This window comes from Corvus brachyrhynchos, unplaced genomic scaffold, assembly GCF_000691975.1.
Source record: "Corvus brachyrhynchos isolate BGI_N302 unplaced genomic scaffold, ASM69197v1 scaffold200, whole genome shotgun sequence".
NCBI classification, from domain to species: domain Eukaryota; kingdom Metazoa; phylum Chordata; class Aves; order Passeriformes; family Corvidae; genus Corvus; species Corvus brachyrhynchos.
Genome location: NW_008236184.1, coordinates 692456 through 708075, shown reverse-complemented (window position 1 = coordinate 708075; position 15620 = coordinate 692456). Strand labels below are relative to the sequence as shown.

Here is a 15620-nt window from a genome sequence, read left to right as displayed (position 1 = left end):
TTGTAGGATGTACATTTCAGATAGCTCAGTAATCCATGTCCGAATCTCCAATCACTTTCATTTGAGATTGATCCTGTGAATAATTTGAGATAACTGCACTTCACTTGCAGGGCAGTAAAGACTGCTTAAATTCTGAATTTCAGGAAAGCAAACTAGTTCTAACATATCCCCTGTTTCCACACCCTCCTTCTCTCCTCCATGATTTCCAATGGATTTTGGCAATGCGTTCTTATTCATATTCTTACAACACTGGGTGTAACACCGCACTGGACAGATGTACAGCCAGGATTTTTCACACTTAAGAACCCCCAAGGCACAAACCCGCCAGTTCTGCCATACTATTTGGTAACACAACTTTGTTCAGGCAGTAGCATCTAACAATACTACTAATTTTTACTGATAAACAGTATATTTTACCATATGGAATAGTGGCCAGGCTTGATCAGCCCAGGGATGTGAAGACAATAAGCATAAACCCTTCTACAGGTACAGTGGCTTCAGAAATAGGTTTGAATTACTGGTTTCTAGCTCCTCAGTCAAGGCAATGGCCCTCTGTTCTACATTCTGTTATGCCAGGTACTGAAGTACAATGGAGATATGGAAAACTGGGAGTAGTGCTACTGGGATGTTGGATAGAACTGAAAAAGATCTAAATGAATGCTACAGCCAGTTATGCAAGTAGGACAAAACAGAACAAACTAGGATGGTGGTTCTAAATGCTCCCACCTCTTGTATTTAGTAAAATCACTCAGCTTTCATGAAGAAATACTAGATACTGAAAATACTGAATGGACAGGAAAATGGTCTTCAAAGCACCTTCAGAGATTCTTCCAATTTGTGCAAGGGAGACCTCACAATAGTAATCAGTAAAGAATCACTGTCAGAATGGAGAGAACTTTCTAAATAGAAAAAAAAAGTTCTAGAAATTACAGATGCTTTTCCTTATACCTCTTCTTGTGAAGCTAAAGAGAGCTTGCAAAATACAAACAGAATCTCAGAAGAATGTAAAAGAAAAAGACTAATCCAGTACATGATTCTTGTTTAAGGAGCAAGGCAAAGCTGGCCAGGTACACACAAATTAAAAACAATCTCCAGAACATCCAGAATCAATTATCTGCCTCAGTCATTTACAAAAGAAAATACAAAACCCAGCATTCAGTATCTTCCACACTACATTCACCTCCACTTCTAAGTAAATATGTTCTTACTTAAAATCAAGTAAAGGATTTACAAATAAAACCATAAAGTAACTTACCTCAAGTAAATATCTCAAGGAGTATGGTAGAAGATTCTTCACAGTCAGTGTAGGGTAAAAGTGGATAATGTAGGCAGGATCCAACTCCTCTCCAGAACTTGAAATAAAATTTAGTTCATCAGGTACAGCTGTTGAGCTGATTATTAGAGGCAAGAAACTGGTCTCAGTAGCTGGGCACTGTAACAGGCACTTGACTTCGTTGCTCCTGTGTAGCTCCTCCCTCCAGGCAATGTAAGTTGTAGACTCCTTGAACTGACCCTCGAAAATTCCTGTTGGTTGAACATACAGATGGCACCTGTAGGAAAACAGCAAGAATTGTACACAATGGCTTTGCACTGACACCTAACTTCATCCATTTTAAGGTCATGGTTAACATTCTGAAATGCTTTTGCAGCACACTCATTACTTAACAAAGACAGCGTTTTGGAGTTTTAGCCCAGTCTGGAAGACTTCCACGTGCAAATTAAGATTTCCACACTAATGCTGTGTTTGTGCATCAGTGTCACGGAGACTGGCCCTACAGAGCAGGGAAAACGTACCTGTATGAATGCAAAGGAACATGAAACTCTTCTTCTGGCTTGGATATGCCAATTGGCTCCAGCAACTTGGAGCCTTTAGCCAGTTTATAGATCACAAATGGAATTGAGAAATGGTTCTTGATCTAGAATCAAAATGCATAATTTTTCATTAAGTTTCTATGGTACAAATTTCTAAAAGAAAAAGTAACAATAACAACAAGGAAAACCAACCTTAGTAGATTTAACCAAATTCCTCTAGAAAATAGACTTGAGCTGTCTTAATACACAGGTATATGAGAAAACTCCATTTAAGTCCCATGAATTGAAAAACACACTTAAAATGTCAAGTCACATAAAAAGTATCCCCAGTGCTGAGGATATTAGAAAGCCAAATAGAAAAGGGAAAACCAAAGGAAAATTCATGTAACAAATAGAGCAAAATACTTAGTAATTGGCCTTTAAGTAGTGTTTTGGAAAAGTATGACCTCAAAAAAATGCATTAAGGAAGAAAAGGAAGATGCCTCATGGAAGAGCACTGCTTTCAGGGGTTTGGTTTCTGTGGTTGGGTTTTTACCTGCAGAGGGGAGCGCACAGTGATGACCTTATTTCCCTCTGTAGCATCGATCTGCACCATGATGGAGTCCCAGTGATCAGCAGCGTCTCTGACGTTGTACAGGCGGCGACCTGGCTTGGCCACGGGAATGCTGAGCGCCTCTGTATATCCCTGAAGTTCTGATCCATAAAAACAGACAAAAGTCTTTACCAGCAACACAAATCCTATTACCATTTCCTGTTTGAGCAGTACTTAAGCTTCTCGAAACTCAGCAACAACCAGGACCAAAGTACCCTCTGGCAAAAGCACCTTAAACGGTACTTGAGTACCGCTGAAGGAAAGCTTTAGGGTCCAAATGCTCCTCAACTCCGTAACTTTAGATTATGATTTATAGACAGCATGGGAAATACCCCAAGTAGTTATCAAAGGTATTTGTTGGCTGAGTTAATGAACAGAGAACAAGTATCATGGCCAAGTACCTTCATATGGGATGTGATGGAAAGGGGAAAAACTCAGATGATTACATATCGGTAGCTATTGTAACCTGTTTTCTTAGGAGTATTAGCTGGCAAAGCTAAAAACACAGGAACATCATAACTGGTCTCAAGTAGCTGGGTAACTACCGAAAGCCAAATAAAAGTAGTGATAGGAGAAATGGAAATCCTGTTTAAGAGGAGCTGGAACACACAAGCCAATGTCACAGGAGCCTCTAAGATGGTCTATCAATGACTCCACTAGAATGTCTTCCAGTTCTCCCAAGGGGTAGAAAAAAATATTGGTCTTTTCACTTTTTGAAAAACTGGAGCAGAGGAATTTTCCATATTTTTAAGACACCCAGTACCTGTTTTGTAGTGTTTTTTTAATTGGCATCAATATTCAAAGGTAATTCCAACACAGCGTACTTGACCTGAATTTCTATCACATTGAATTTGACCCCATCTTCCCATGCACAGCCTGCCATAACAAACAGTGCTCCTTAGCAGAATACCTAAATTTAAAGAGAAGACAGAGCTTTCCTGTCGGTGCAATGCAGACAACCTTCCTCGCTGTGGTGCTTCAAAAACAGAGTACTCCAGTTCCATGCTCTGACCAGTTTCTATTTCGTTCATGTTTTCTTTTCCAACTGAACCCACTATCCGAAAATTGGAGCTAGGGAGCACTTTGAGAGAAACACCCAGGGCATTTTTCACTATAAAAGGTGCTGTCTCTTTAAAGGAATAGTCAAAGGTGGATGCAGTCGCTTCTGAAAACGCCTGTAAATAACAACAGATACAGTATGTCATACATAAACAGCCACAATAACAAACCTATAAAGGCTTTAAAAGACAGTTCCTAGCGACTACATTTTAAAGAGGGGGGAAAATTATACATAGCAAGATCTGTGCTTTGTACAGTAGTATTTCAGGCAGGTAAAGGTTACTTCCAGAGAATTTAATTTTATTCTGTGATTTGCAGCAAATGTTGATGCTACAATAAGCATTCATGCTCCTCACAGCGAATTTTTCCAAATCTTAGGTTGTAAGAGAAACATAAGATCTGGGACATAGAAGTCACAGGGACGTGGAACACGTGCAAGCTCCAAATTCAATCACGATTTGTGCTTTTAACCTTTGCTTGGTAAAACAGAAGCCATGGTAACTGACTGCCAATACAGACTTCCAGTGTAAGCAAGTACTTAGAGAATTGCTGTTCATTTAGAATTAAAAAAATTATTTGGCAAGTCATGTTCTATAAAAACAGCTTGATTTAGTGACCAAAATTTCTTCACCTCAGAAAAAAAATGAGGGAAAAGCAGCCTAGAACATTCATAAGCACACCTACTATCACAATAGAAATAGGGGGGAAAAAGTATTTTTAACACACGGGACATTCTATTCCTCCAATTTAAAGGCCAATCCTAAAATGCATACTTTTCTTAGTATTCAATTGAGCAGAAAATATGGAAAGGAAGTAAATTTCTGTTTTACTGTTTCAGAAGAAGTATTGTAGGAAACAGTTGTGTTTATTAGAGCATTTCACGTTCATTTAACCTGCACATATGACACTTCCTTAAGTCCTGCATAGGCACATTTGTTGTTCTAACACAGACGTTGCTTCTTTCAAAAGATAACACCACCTTTTTGCTGAGCCTAAAGGAGTCATCTGAGTAAAACTCCTCAGCCTTTCCAGGTAACATTTGTCAGAGCTGTAGAACAGCTAATATAGTTCTTAAAACAAAGAAAATTCAGAATTTCCTATGTAAGCACATAATTGAGCACCTTCTGCCTGTTGGGGTTACCTTGGCTAGGTTACTGAAAACAGCAAGACAACATTTGGATATTGTTATATTCATTGTGTCCATTGAAGAGATGTTAATTGCTGTTTGTGGCTCAGGAATAACAATGAAATCATCCCCAGGCATCAGACTTTTCTCTTGGACAGGGTTAGTCTTCATCTAAAAGAAAAATTTCATTAGACAATTACAAACATATAGGTTACTTTCTTCTTGTTAAAACAGGAAAAAAACTTGACATACACTTGACGATTTCACCAAGCAAAGTAAAACCTACTTTACCTTGTAAATCTCTGATACCTTAAACAAACACAGAAATTTTATACCAACACAGAAGGCAAGTTAGCTTCTCTTCTCTGCATAGTTACATGCTCCATTTTGTCTATGCACTGACAACTCACATTATTCAGGAAAACCTTAAGATCTCTGAAGAATAATTTTTTTTCTCATGGGAAACTGCATAGCTCCTTCAAGCAATAGCATTCAAAAGGTCAATGTTCTGCCCCATAAAATTTTTAAGAAATTTAAAAGTAGCTCCCTATTAAAACCATTTAACATAGTGTCAAGTTCCTGTACATACCTCCAGCTTTAAATTCCATTGCTTCCTTCCTCCTTCGACTCGTTCAATAAGCGGCTCCCACACTGCATAGGTTTCATTGTAATAATGAACCTAAAGAAATAATCAAAATTAAATAAGGTGTCTAAATACAAAGCAATTATTATGAAAAACATTAATAAGAAAACAATAAATCATCATTTCATGTTTCGGAGGTCTAGCATTAACTTTTATTGGCTTTAAAAACTAATACACAGAAGAGTAATACATCATGAATTTTTTAAATTACACCATTTTTGAAGAGTTCATTTCCAGGCTTGCTTTGAGAGCAACCAAACATCCTGGTAACACTGTATCTTCTTAACACCTTCAATTAACATAATCAAGTCTCTTATCTTCTCCCACATGGTTTGAGAGAACGACTTTGAGAGAGACTTCAATGCCACAAGTACTTTATTGTACTATGAAATAATTAGTTTGAGCCAACTATAGTCTGAATCTGGTCCACTGGAATGATTCCTCTAACTCATAGCCAACACCAAGTTTTTAATTGCTTCCATCACTGCAAATCTGAATAGAAGCTGTGGACTCAACAGTTCTGGATGCTCCCTTCCAGCTATTTTGCTCATCCCTTGTGGAACCACAGTGACTTCTCCTAGAGGTACGTGATTAGGCATCCAAATTCCCCCATGGTACGCAAACCTGGCAATGGAAAAAGGCTGCTTGCATATCCCAGAACAGAATGAAGTATGAGGTAATTTGATAAACTGACAAGGGGTAGTAAATGTATTACTGAGTAAATGAGCAGCTATACATCTGGTTGTATGGAATTTTAACGTGCTGCTTCCATAAGAGACTTGTACCATCTTAGAATGGTCTCCCATTTTGAGAGAAGAGTATAACTTCTATCTTACCAATAAACACAATGCTAGAGAAACAAACAAAGGGGGGCAATAAGAGTTAAATGTGAATATTCAGGTAAGCCAAGCTCATTGTTCACACAGCAAAACTTGAACATGCAAAAATAATACAGAAACAAAGGACTAGATTATTTCATATGGTGACTGCCATTAAAACCTATTGATTTCCAACTTTCTGTACAAAGCATGTTATGCTTACTTGCCTGACTAAAGAACTCCTGAGAGCATTACAATTCAAACCTATTAATAATTCAGCACATACAAAGTGTATTAAAAAGTTAGTTGAACTCAGGAAACTTGCAGAAGTGTTTTAAACTCCTAACGGTTTGACCCCACATACCTCCAGTGACGTATCAGCAGCGACCTCCATCAGCGAGGACCAGTTCTTAAGGACACCTGAAAATGTAGATTCCACTAACAACAAAGGGACAGTTCGATGTCCCAGACCACATTCCAAGGTCATCTGAACTGATTTCACTACAATGTCAAATTTCTCTTGCTTCTGAATTTGTTCATGGTCCTTAAAAGTTTCTGTTGCTTCTGTGGCTATGTCAACACCAAGAAACCAAGCATTGCACTCATCTATAGGTTTCACTTGCCACAAATTCTCAGAAACTTCAGTTGCTCCTCTAGAATCCTCCTCTGTTGTCTTGGGTTTTAGGGCAGCCATAATGGTCATGACGGTATTCAAAATTATTGGTGATATCTTGAACAAAGAAAAAAATCTTTTATTAAAATACAAAATCTATGAGAAATGGACATAGCAAACATGAAAAGTCTTTTAAGAGATGCAACTTAATTTCCAAGGAAGAGAATCCATTCATGGACCTCCTCTTGTTTTCCTTTCCTGCAAAATATCCTAAAAATAGTGATGGCAGCAGCAGGGAAGGGTTATGAAATCACTTTGGAAGGAAGTGGTAGGAGGAATCTTAGAATCTGAAGTATTTAAATTACTCCTTTTTGGTTAAGGGACTGTCAAAACAACGAACACACAGTGACTTTTTCCAACACAGAGCAGCTCTAAAAGTCCTTACTTCTGGAATTAAACTAATGGGGAAAATTAAAATTGTAAACAACAATATGCAAATTTCAAAGGCAAACAAACAAAAAAACACCAACAACAACCAAAAATCAAGATGTAGATCTTGAGAAACATAGCTGTTCTTCCAAAGACAGTTTTAATAATCTTACCTTAATCGTAAGTTCCTCTATTGTTACTGCCATAGTGTGTACCCCTGAAGTGTGCAGCATATTTTCCATGACCAAAGAACATGGCCGTAACACCTGAGTGAGAAAACCATAATTTGATTATTAAGGTGACTCCTTAAATCTAACCTTTTCAAAAGGTCTTACATTTTTTTCACCCTGTAGGCCAAAGGGGCCTATCCCATAAAGTAACATGTTTCAGAGCAAAAATGTTCTTTCATTATACTGCTACAATCCCGCATCCCGATTGGCACAAGAACCATTTTGTACTGGAAGGTTAAAAGTCAGAGAAATAAAAGCTTTTGACGTAATACTTAAAAACCAGACAAAACAAAAACCCAACACACGGACAAAGTGATAAGATAGTAAAAAAACCCCGAATCCTTAAAAAACCTAAATGTATAAGGGAAGATAACCACGTGTGAGATGCACACAGGCCACCTCTGTGGCTCAGTGCTCCCTTGGCAGGAATGTGCAGATGAAGTTCCAGACAAAAGGCTTCTCAGGACTCTACCGCAACAAGGAAACCAACAGGCAGTGAAAAACACTGCAAAAGGTCTTGGCCTTCAAAACCCCTCATAGAGTCTCTTCACTAAGAAACTTTTAATATAACTTACAAATGCACCACACAGGTTTTAGACAGAGCTCTAAGTGCTCAAGTCCTGCACCTACTGATAAAAGATTCACCTTCAAATGGCACAGGCCCTTCCTGTCTTCTGAATAATCAATGATATGAAAACAGTTTTGAGTGCTATGGATATGCCCGCTAAGGGATGTGCATGCCAACAGTTCTAGTTACTTTTTTCATTATGAAACGCTGATTTCCTTACCATAGTAACATTCTTGTCTTGTTTTTCTTTGAGAAAGGCACAGGCCAACACTTTGAAGGCCTTCACTTGAGCGGTCATCCTTTGTGCAAGCTCGTCTGAGGTCAGACAGAAGTCACATTGGAAGGAAACTTTTAAGGCAGGGGCATCAGCATTGGTCAAATTAGCAACAAATACAATTTCTGGATCCATAATCACAGCTTTTACTGTCATGTTTGGCCGTACAGGTATTTCTGTGAAAGGAAGTAATAAAACCCACCTTGAATATAAAAACCAGAAAGAGGAAAGCTATCTACTATGTCAGTGGCCAATTTACACATTCTGAAGAATATCTTAAGTCTTGAAAACTTTTCGGTGAGTTATTTTCAGAATGAAATCTGCAAAGGAGGGGAATGGGGGTGGGTGGAAGTTGTTTTTACAGACCTGTTTCTGCCTTGGATTTCCCAGAAGCAACTTGCTTTAATTGGAACTGTGCAGATCCTTCAGCTGAGGATGCTGGCATTGACTTAATGAAAAAATGTGCTACTGTCAACAAAAACTCCATACTAGCACATATGTACAGCTTGTCGAGGACAGCAACAACTTCAGTTCCATTTTTATCCTGCTTGTATCTTATATCGATCATAGAACTGTCATTTATGTCATCTTTCTTGTCTATCATCCTGGAAAACAAGTTTAATAAGAAACATCTCAAACATCGTAACACACAGATCTAGGAAAACAAAGATGCCTAAGTACTGCCATTTTTTCTCCCCACGCCATTTATAAAGAACAATTACTGCACAAGCAATCAGTGTTTGTTCCAGAAATAAGAGGGTAGAGGCTTTTCTATCAGAAGAGTAATTTCAATTTAAAATTAGAGTGCTACACTCTTGAAAGTATGCAGGCAGCACATAACAAGCACACTGAAGTTTCAGTGCACACAAATCTGTAGCTGAGGCTGGGTGCTCTCTATTCAGCTCTTCTACAGTTCACCGTAATATGCACACCTCCAAGATTTCTTTTTGTTTTGGATAACCTGGGAAATTAACATATAAGAGTAGAAACTTGTTTAACAGAATTTAAATTACGTTGTTCATTGCTTAAACAGAGTATTACAGGCCACAGCTCACAGCACTACTGAGTTTTATCAATTCCAAGTGAAGCAAAGTATAAAAAAAGGAAAAAGGCTTCCTCATAAGCTGGAGGTTTTTAATTTCTGATGGATTCAAACCCACCTTGCAGTCACATTCTGAATTCCTTCTCTGAGGTCATCCAAGGTACATGCTTTGAGTTTAACACTGATATCCATGGAGCCATCTGAGAACATCTCCCCCGACGATGCCATGAGATGCAGCCGGAGCTCACCAAGGCGCAGTTTGTCACTGTGCACTGAAAGCACAGACTCCTACAGAAGGACAAAGAGCAGGGTTAGTTATCACACAACAAAGCAATGAGACATTGCCCTTGCTGCTTGCCATGTGCATTTTCTTCCATGAATTGAAAGATCTGATTAGCCTGTTGCCATCATCAGTCCTCCACTCATACAAATGAGTTCAAGAAACTCATTGGGAAAACAGAAAAAACCTGCTGGGCTGCAGTGAAGTTGTTTCTGCACCACACTGCCAGCAGTTGTTCAGAATTCATCCCTGAAGGATTATCTGTCTGAACTCTAGATCTCTTACCAGAGGATCCCTCCGCTCTCATCACACTAACTCATCTACAAGAGCACCTCGGCAATAAGAGGAAATTATATGACAGTGAAATTAAAATCTCATTACAGTGTCTTTCTTTCCTGTGATGTTCATTGCACAAGAACATCTTAACAATTTTACACAAATAACAGTCACTATATACAAAGATATATAAAGCAAACACCTTCACATCTACACAAAGCAGACTTTATTAAGTCATAAAAACAAGACATCATTTCACATCTTTCTCTTCTGTTTTCAGCACAGAGAGGATGCCCATGATTGCTCACACTCAGGGCTATGCAAGAGGAAATTATGGGCCATATACAACTTGGATCTGCTTACTAACTCTAGAGGCACCATACATAGAACTAGCACTATCTGAGCTAATAGTTCCTGCTTTTCAAGTACTCATTTTTACTTCAGGTAACTGGAATCCAAGCTAGAATGACCAAATCAAATGCTGAGTGGTTTTGGTTGGTTCAGTAATATTTTTAGTGTGACTTTCAGAAATGCACACACATTCTTCGACTTAAGGACACTGTCTGCCCAAGAAAGCTCAAAGCTCCATCAGGAAAGTATTACAAAGCCAACACAGATAATGTAACTTTATTTTCCTATCCATGTGAGAAGCCTTGGCTGCCCACCTCACCTGTGTGGTAAAAGTTTTGTAACAAACCTCAGTCATGTCACTGTTGTAGAGAGTTACAGAAAGGGACTCAAAATTGAAGTCAAATTTAAGCGCTGTATAACATTCCACAGAAGACTGAACTGCAGAAACACTTTTTTGTCCAGAATCAACAAGGGCACCTGTCAGTGAAAAGAAGATATTTTTACATTTCTTTTGAACACTGTCCTTGGTTTTGGGGTTTTTTGTTGTCGGTTGCTTTTTTTTTTTTGGTTGGTTGGTTGGTTGGGTTGGTGTTTGGGGTTTTTAAAATTAAGATCAGAAAAATCACAAAAAGAGAGAAAGCTCTAAATCCAGAAGACTAACTCAAAATAATTCACATTTTCAATTTTGTTCTGTCCAATGCATACTAAAATTATCTAGTGCAGAATGGTTTAGAACCTTAAAAGCAGCTGCCATTAGTGTACTGCAGTTCTTTGTTCACTGCAATGAAGAACAACACAAAGTACTAAGTCTGCTCAAGGAGTCTGCACTACTCATATTTCCAGTTTCTATTCACAGCAGAGCAACTCAACCAGTGGTTAAACAGCAATTTTTTGACATTGACAATGCTAAGTTGGGGGAAAAAATAGATTTTGGCAAAGTGTTAACAATATTTCATCCAGAGACATGCACTGTTTACATTGACACACTATTTGAATACTAGTATTATCCTCAATTGTTATAATTGTGCATTAATATCCTGGGGTAGATGATTTGGCTTTTTTCTTTTTTAACCACCTGCACTTAGAAGAGTGATTGATATAGAGTGAAGAATATCATCCTATAAGAAATGAATCACAAAAAACACACTACAAAAACTTCTGACCATCCACTCACACTCCAGGTAAGCGCATACATTCTTATTTATAACTTTTCATGTATACTATATATATGTAACAATTAAAAGAATTTATAGTGCTTCAGAAAAATATTCAAATATATTTGAATTTGTAAACAGCCCTCTGCCAACACATATTCAGCCTTTGAATTGAACATACCCTCAGAACTACCAGATTCCTGTGGAGCTTTCCCTTTTTTAGGTATCTGCGTATCCTCAATATTCTCTTGCACAGTATTTGGCTGGGAAGAAGAAGCCCCTCCAAGGTTTTCAAGTAAAATTTTCATTATAACAGTTAGATCATCTTGACTGAGTGCAATCTGTAAAGTGATAAAGCCACAAGTTCATTTCTGGTGACAGCACTTCTTCCAACACAGTTTGCAAATGTTGAGGAGAAACAAGGTGCTGCTTCCAGCAGAAACAAGCTGGATAGTCAAAATTATCCTGTCCAAAACAATCTAAATGATTTGCCCATTTTTCCTATAATATCGTTTGTTACTTGTTATGAACAGCAGTTACAACAAGAAATAACAGTCCACATCATAAACACTTTCTAGACTTGTAAAGGACCTTTGCCTTTTAAAAATATGAGTAATTGATAAACATAAGCACTTCTCAACAATTCAATAATCCAAAAACATGACCAGATCACATTAAGCCAAGATTTGCATTGTATACACTAAAATACTCAGTAGGCCTTCAAAGACTTAATGAATATGTATCCAATCATAGCATTACAGAGTCACAAAAAAAGCGAGCAGTACTAATGGAAAGATGCAGCCCCTTAGCCCACAGTACACATTGTAAAAAGATCTTTTCTACATTAGGTTAGTTTTGCTGGTACTCCTTTAAATCTCTTACTTCTCTGTGCTTCACCGGTGCGACATTTGGCCACAGCACAGATACAGGAATGAACAAGTAAAAGGGCTCAGGAACAAGGAAAAGGTGCCCCAGTTTGGTTTTACCCATTTAAATCCACATAGTTAATGCAGGAAAAGAAAAAATATAGCCCTCCCTCTGCAAAGGTAATTTTAAATTGTTCTATATTAGAGATAAACTTTTCATTTCTAATAAATCTACTAAACATTCAAATAACCTGAACATTGCAGATTAAACAACTGGAATTATTAAATATTGCTTTTAAATGGTAACTCAACAGATAACCTCAATGATTTTACTGACTGCTGAGCCAATGGATAGCTTCAACAGACCTCCAGAAAAAAACCCCCAGGTTTTATTCCATTTGCATGCAGCTACACGAAAACTATTCATTATACAATATCAAAATTCTAACAAATCTACAAACTGGACAATCAAGCTGGAAGTCTTTCAATATGCTGTAAAGGACACAAACTGAAATGTGTTTACAAGCTCCTCAATTAAGATAAGGACTATTCTGAGAATTTGTATGTCTTTTGATAAAGCTCTTATTAGTCATGAGATTACCTGCATTGGTTTTAGGTCTCCTTTGATACCAATTGTTGGGCTTTTATGATACCATGCTGCTGCTAAATTTCTCTGGACCAGTAAAGTCAAACTCACAGGACACAGAATTTCAGAATCTGGTTGAGAATCTGTGGATATAATGCACCTAAAAAAAGACAGTGGAAGCAGCAGAGGAAAAATATTTACTATTGCAGAATCCCAAATAATATCATCATTATCTAGCAGAATTACAGGCATAATTAACTTAAGAACAAGCTCACATGCACTTACACGCAGGTATGCACTTTAGATGAACTCAGGTTACTGTGCTACCATTCCTTTTTTTCCAAGAAGCTTTAGAGATTGTAGACCTGTGTCTCTATCTAAAAGCACTCCTGAACTTCACTTGGGAAGGTTTCTTGCTTGGTTTTAGTATGCTCTTATTGCCTATCATGTTTAAATAAGAGAAAAATGCTGCATACAGAACGTGGACACACTGTTCTTCACAAAGACTTTTCCAACTCAGGAAAAACTCCATGTTTACCTTGATAATTTCAAGTGAGTCAGCTGCACATCCATGTTGTCAATGACTGGAGGAAGAGGTGATTCATCTGAAGACACCAGCTTGAATTCATTCTGAACTCTGATTAAGCCAAGATCGGCTACCAAAGCATTACATGAAGCTGAAGATTCAGGAACAACTATGACTGGAGCTTTCAAGTTGACATCCATTAGGAGGCGGAAGCTCTTTTTAGCAAAGTCCTTCATGCTGGAAGCAGCCATTTCTGCTGCCTGGACAGTGACTGCAGTCAGGGCTTCTTGTGCCGCTTGGAAATTGTTTAGGAAGTTCTATTCACAGGTAGTGAAAAAAAGTAAGAATTCCATGAAAACATGGAACTTTCAAAAAAAGGCAAGCCCCAGGAAAAAAGTTAATTTAAGAAAAACAGTACAGCTGTGGTATAAATATGAAACTCCTAATTCCACCACACTGGTTTCAAAAGAGAAAAAGGCTAAAATAATGAACAAGCTTACATGTTGCTTAACTGTTTAATTTTTAAGATATTATTAAAGCTAGCAGCTCCATTTATTACTTCTTTGGTCATCATTCTCCTAGGCAATCTTCTGTAAAGCAGTGCAACTTAAGTGATAACTCTTCAGCAAAATACCTCTATGTGCTTGCACATTAGTTCACCACCAGGTACAGGTCAGAAAGAGCTGACTGCATTTTTTCTCATTAAAAAAAAAACCTTTTAATGTCAAGAAAAGAACTTAAACTAATGTCTTACCAAGAGAGACATAAAGAACTTATGGAGGTAAATTATTTGGATGCAGCCCACTTTCAGAGACATTTTACCATCCACCCTTGACATATCAGCATAGGCTTCCCCTGCAGTGGCATCTGGATAAAGCGACATGTGAAATCTAAACACTTCATCTCCCATTATGGAGACAGCCTAGAAGATTAAGTCCACATAGTTAATACTCCCAGGTATTTCTGAAACAAGAAATAGTTCCCCAACAAGATCAACTGCAACTTATCAGCGGTACTTGGACATATGGTAGGCACAAAAGGAAACAGAATCACCTATTTTATAGCATATGCCTCTTCTCACTTGCTTATCTATAGCCCACTTTATATTTAACCCCTGCTGCTCAGAATTAAACATACCAGTGCAAGCAATTTAAAAGAACTAAACAGTAAGTGGAAGAATATTTTCCTTCTCTGAGGTAAAGGAAATTAACCAATAAATTTTGCTTAATATTCCATCGTACTTTGCATTCTGTAACAACAAATAAAACTACAGTGCTGTCACTAAATCACTTAAAGAACTGGGTCTCTTCAGCTGTTTACAATCTGCATAACACATCACCTTTTTATGGATTGTTTTTGGATCAACATTTGTAATTACAATGTCCTCAAGTCTGGAGAACACTTTAATCTTTTTAGGCTTCTTAGCTACAGATGCATCCATTCCTGAACAAAACAAAAGAAAGAAGGCAATAAATGCACTTCAACAAATTTCTAAGTAAACACTTCTGCTAAAAAAACAAACAAACAAACCAACCCCCTGAATTAACTACTACTGAATATAAAGAATAATAACAGCTTAGAATCCAGCCTTCTGCTATGTAACAATGAATGCTAAGCCTGAGACAGAAGTCAGGACCTTACTATGTATGACAAATTTGCCAACATAAATTGATTCTAAGACTAGAGTAAAATTCCCCAACACTATCTAAGATCTAGCTATTAAAAACTGGAAGTCTGTGTTATCTATAACAGTGCCTTCACTTCTTTTACTACACTTAGAAATCGTCTTCTTTTTCTGAGTCAAACATTTTTTCCTTGCAGATCATTTCATACAATCAAAATACATTTAAACACATGTTAGAGATCTGCAGTGCACACACTGGCCTGTTGGAAGTGAATGGAGTGAAACAGCCTATTTCTGGCTACAGCCAGTTTCTTCTAATATTTAAATAAAAAACACCTTACCTTGTATTCTAATGTCTGCAATTCTACAGGTCTGATCACACACTGTAATACTGAATGCATTTAGCTTTGCAGTCAGTTTTAATTCACAGACATCATCATGGGCTGCATCACTAGACACTGGATGGGAAACACAAGAGACATACAAGGAGTTCAAGTATTACAAGCCCATTACTTAAAACAAATATTAATTAGTAGTTTTGTACATACATGAGCTATTCAAAAGCAACCTGCAGTCATTCCCTAAAAGATATAATAATGATTAGTCAAAATGTGAAGAAAGTAACTTATTAACACAGTTTCCTTCAGGCACACAAACTGTCACCAATCAACACAGGCCAAAAGCTATCAAGATTATGTATTCTCTCCTCATTAACACCTAATTTCTATGCAACAGTTGCGAATACAGCATA

At 37.6% G+C, this 15620-nt stretch overlaps 1 protein-coding gene across 2 annotated transcripts in view; it reads right to left on the bottom strand.

Moving 5' to 3' along the window:
• VPS13C (vacuolar protein sorting 13 homolog C) overlaps positions 1–15620 on the bottom strand; it is a 73338-nt gene that overhangs the window by 23439 nt on the left and 34279 nt on the right. For both annotated transcript variants that reach the window (XM_017737374.1, XM_017737368.1), the window contains exons 41-58: positions 15211–15327; positions 14585–14688; positions 14000–14167; positions 13258–13562; positions 12735–12879; positions 11449–11608; positions 10460–10590; positions 9325–9494; positions 8531–8769; positions 8111–8340; positions 7266–7358; positions 6415–6780; positions 5179–5268; positions 4605–4760; positions 3315–3579; positions 2348–2505; positions 1795–1916; positions 1256–1550 (exon numbers count right to left, since the gene is read on the bottom strand). In XM_017737374.1, the coding sequence (XP_017592863.1) occupies positions 1256–1550; positions 1795–1916; positions 2348–2505; positions 3315–3579; positions 4605–4760; positions 5179–5268; positions 6415–6780; positions 7266–7358; positions 8111–8340; positions 8531–8769; positions 9325–9494; positions 10460–10590; positions 11449–11608; positions 12735–12879; positions 13258–13562; positions 14000–14167; positions 14585–14688; positions 15211–15327 (3314 nt within the window). The remainder of the gene's footprint in view (positions 1–1255; positions 1551–1794; positions 1917–2347; positions 2506–3314; positions 3580–4604; positions 4761–5178; positions 5269–6414; positions 6781–7265; positions 7359–8110; positions 8341–8530; positions 8770–9324; positions 9495–10459; positions 10591–11448; positions 11609–12734; positions 12880–13257; positions 13563–13999; positions 14168–14584; positions 14689–15210; positions 15328–15620) is intronic.